This window comes from Sander lucioperca, chromosome 8 (assembly GCF_008315115.2).
Source record: "Sander lucioperca isolate FBNREF2018 chromosome 8, SLUC_FBN_1.2, whole genome shotgun sequence".
Classification (NCBI taxonomy): Eukaryota; Metazoa; Chordata; class Actinopteri; order Perciformes; family Percidae; genus Sander; species Sander lucioperca.
Window position 1 is genome coordinate 40,232,607 of NC_050180.1, and position 3,741 is coordinate 40,236,347.

General features: G+C 42.9%; 1 protein-coding gene across 10 annotated transcripts in view; it reads right to left on the minus strand.

Moving 5' to 3' along the window:
- Positions 1 to 173: 173 nt before the first annotated feature.
- LOC116046595 (abl interactor 2-like) overlaps positions 174 to 3,741 on the minus strand; it is a 56,116-nt gene continuing 52,548 nt past the window's right edge. For all 10 annotated transcript variants that reach the window (XM_036004119.1, XM_036004117.1, XM_036004123.1 and 7 more), the window contains one exon: positions 174 to 354. In XM_036004119.1, coding sequence (XP_035860012.1) covers positions 179 to 354 — 176 coding nt within the window. In that variant the 3' untranslated portion in view covers positions 174 to 178. The remainder of the gene's footprint in view (positions 355 to 3,741) is intronic.

The window sequence follows — 3,741 nt, forward strand, 5'->3', positions numbered from 1 at the left end:
AAACCCAACCCCGTCAAAAAGCCCAATATTCAGCCGAATCCTGGATTCGGTGCATCCCTATTAAAAACGGAGGCGAGTCATCTTCTCTCTTCCGGTTCAGATCCGAGACACTGAACTGCAGTGAGACAACACACGTCCGGAGACAAAGACACACAAACAGAGTCCCTCTCCGCCGCCGTCAGTCGGCGTAGTGCATGATGGACTCCACGTAGTTTCCCGGGAAGAGGCCGGTGGTGGCGTTCATCACGCCTTCGTACCAGCCGTCCTCGTTCTTCTTGATGACGTAGATGATCGATCCTTCCTGGAACGACAGCTCGTCCTCTTTGTCGGCCGCGTAGTCGTAGATGGCCACCACTGGGGGGCGACAAACACACCGCAATATTATTAATAATAACTATTAACTAACTAACTAATATTTATATGTTAAATAAATCAAATCACTAATGATCAGTAAATGATCAGTTCACGACTTTCATTGAATTTGGGTGCGTTATTCAATTGTTGCAACCCCACAATACAACACACAACACAATGTAAGCTGGGAATAATCCAACTATAAATGGAGGAACCTCTGTGTGTCTGCTTTAGTGTAGATATGATTGCTATTTCATTGTTAAAGCAGCCATATTATGCTCATTTTCAGGTTCATAATTGTATTTTAAGGTTGTACCAGAATAGGTTTACATGGTTTAATTTTCAAAAAACACCATATTTTTGTTGTACTGCACCGCTCTCTCTCACTGCTGCAGATCCTCTTTTCAGCTGGTCTCTGTTTTAGCTACAGAGTGAGACCTCTTTTCTTCTTCTTCTTCTGTACTATCTTTGATTGCACTTGCACATGTGCAGTAGCTCAGATGTAGATCATGTCAGCTAGCTAGCTCCATAGACAGTAAAAGAAAGGCTGTTTCTACAACTTTGGTCAATTACAAGGCAGGATTAGCTGGGAGACTTCTAAATGAGGGCGCACATGGAAGTAGTTCTTTTGTAGATTATGGTGAACTTGTGTGTGTTGTAGCAGTGCTTTGCTATTGAGAACGAGGTAGCATGCTAGCGTTAGCATGCTAGCGTTAGCATTAGCGTTAGCATGCTAACGCTACGAGCTAATGGTTGCGGTCAGCCTGCTCGTTTCGGCTTGTGACGTCACAAGCCGTGCCGATTTTGACCAGCTCACCCAGAGACTGAAGGCAGGACACATTCAGAAACCGTATCTCACTCTAAACAGCATGGATGGATTTTTTTCAAAGTTTGTATGTGTGTGGAAGCACCAGAGACACAACATAACACCCCAAATCCCAGAAAAAGTGATTTTTTCATAATATGGGCACTTTAACAAAAAAGAGAGAGGAGGGAGGGAAAGCCTGTATAAGGCAGAGGCAGTAATACAGTATATTGACAATAATAATACCTTGTTTACATTATTGAATGTGAATTTGTTAAGCACCATTCAACTAAAAATATGACTGAAATAATGGATTTATTCAGGAATGTGTATGTTTAGTTTATGTGTTAAGTTCATTAAATGACTAGAAGCATTACACATTTGAATATGATAAAAATAAATGCTGGTAAAATTAACTTTGATTGCAGTATATATTTAGTTGTTTCCATTAATTTGGTAGCTATACTTGTCTAATTGGATGATACGGGTTACAGCATCCTACTGGTGGCTATCACAAATGTTGCACATCCCTGGTGTACAGGAGATGGAGGGGTCGGGGGAGAACAATTTTTTTGCAAAATGTTTTTCAGTTCCAAGGCTGTGGGTACGTCTTTTTTTCTCCAAGTTTGTCACTTTTTTCAAAGTTTTTGAAGTTTGTCACCTTTTTTTGAAGGTTTTGTCGTTTATTTTGACCTATTCTTGCCTTTCTTCCTTACTTTTTTCTACTGTCTTTTTTTCTTCAAAGTTTTTTTTTTTTTTAAAAGAAAATTTTTTGGGCTTTTCCGCCTTTAATGGACAGGACAGCTAGGTGAAAAAGGGGAGAGAGAGGGAGGAAGACATGCAGGAAATTGTCACAGGTCGGACTCGAACCATGGACCTCTGCGTCTTGGCATAAACCTATAGGTATATGGTACCAGCTCGACTCGCCTCGACTCTACTCGACTTTTTTGGTTTTCCATTACGAAAAAAAGTCCCTGGTACCTGCTAACAGGTACTTTTTTTTGTACCTCCTCAGTCGAGGTTCCCAGCGAGCTGAGGCGAGCCGAAAAGGTGACGTGAAAGCGACAGACGGGGGTGTCCTGAACAAACCCGCTATTATAACAGTTTAGCCAGCTGTGTTTTTTTTGCTGCCTCCAGCTTCTTTAGAAACAGAATGTGTCTTCTGGCAACAACACACACCTTCCACATTCTGTGTGTGTGTACGTTAGGTCACGGTAGTTCACTGCGGCGCCGCTTGTTTACAGTTCTGCGGAGGCTCCGGCAGAGCTTTCGCCGTAGCCTAACTACACACACACATGCTGGCTCCACACACACACCAGCGCACAAGTATAAACATCAGGCCACTTTTACACAGGCTACGGAGAAAGCTCTGCGTGGAGCCTCCACAGAACTGTAAAACAAACTCAAGTGGCCTGATGTTTATACTTGTGCGCTGGTGTGTGCATGGATACGGCATAACGACCAGCCGCGCTGAGGCGGGACTAAAATCTGCAATGGAAAACGGACGCCCAGTGTGTCGAGTCGAGGCGAGTCGAGCAGGTACCATGTAATGGAAAACGCCAATACTGTATGTTCGCCTGCTCTACCTACTGAGCCAACCCGGCCAGTTCTTCGAACTTTTTGTCACTTTTTTTTCGAAGTCGCTTATTTGAAATTTTTGTCACTTTTGTCGCCCTAGTGTTGCCTTCCTTCTTTCTACTGTGTTTTTATGACTATGTTCGACTTATTCTTGCCTTCCTTCCTTCTTTCTACCGTCTTCTACCAAGTTTTTGTCTCCTTTCTTCATCATCATATAAATGTTTTCCAGGTCCAAGGCTGTTGTTCAGTAAATCTATCGCTGACATCGCTGTATTCTTCCTCTTTATAGAGACTTTTATTTCTACCAAAACATTAATCGTGCTGGTTAGGGGGTACATGGCTTAAAAACACTGTTCAAAGGGGGAACATTACTGAAAAAAAGCTTGAGAACCACTGCTCAACGGTACCGCTGATGGCGACTACATCATATCCGTTCAGATAGAGCCTGTATCAGGGCCATATTTAGTCCAGATAGAGCCTGTATCAGGGCCATATTTAGTCCAGATAGAGCCTGTATCAGGGCCATATTTAGTCCAGATAGAGCCTGTATTAGGGCCATATTTAGTTCAGATAGAGCCTGTATCAGGGCCATATTTAGTCCAGATAGAGCCTGTATTAGGGCCATATTTAGTCCAGATAGAGCCTGTATCAGGGCCATATTTAGTTCAGATAGAGCCTGTATCAGGGCCATATTTAGTCCAGATAGAGCCTGTATCAGGGCCATATTTAGTTCAGATAGAGCCTGTATCAGGGCCATATTTAGTTCAGATAGAGCCTGTATCAGGGCCATATTTAGTTCAGATAGAGCCTGTATCAGGGCCATATTTAGTTCAGATAGAGCCTGTATCAGGGCCATATTTAGTTCAGATAGAGCCTGTATCAGGGCCATATTTAGTTCAGATAGAGCCTGTATCAGGGCCATATTTAGTTCAGATAGAGCCTGTATCAGGGCCATATTTAGTTCAGATAGAGCCTTTTTCCAGGGGAAAAGGAGCGAAAGCAGA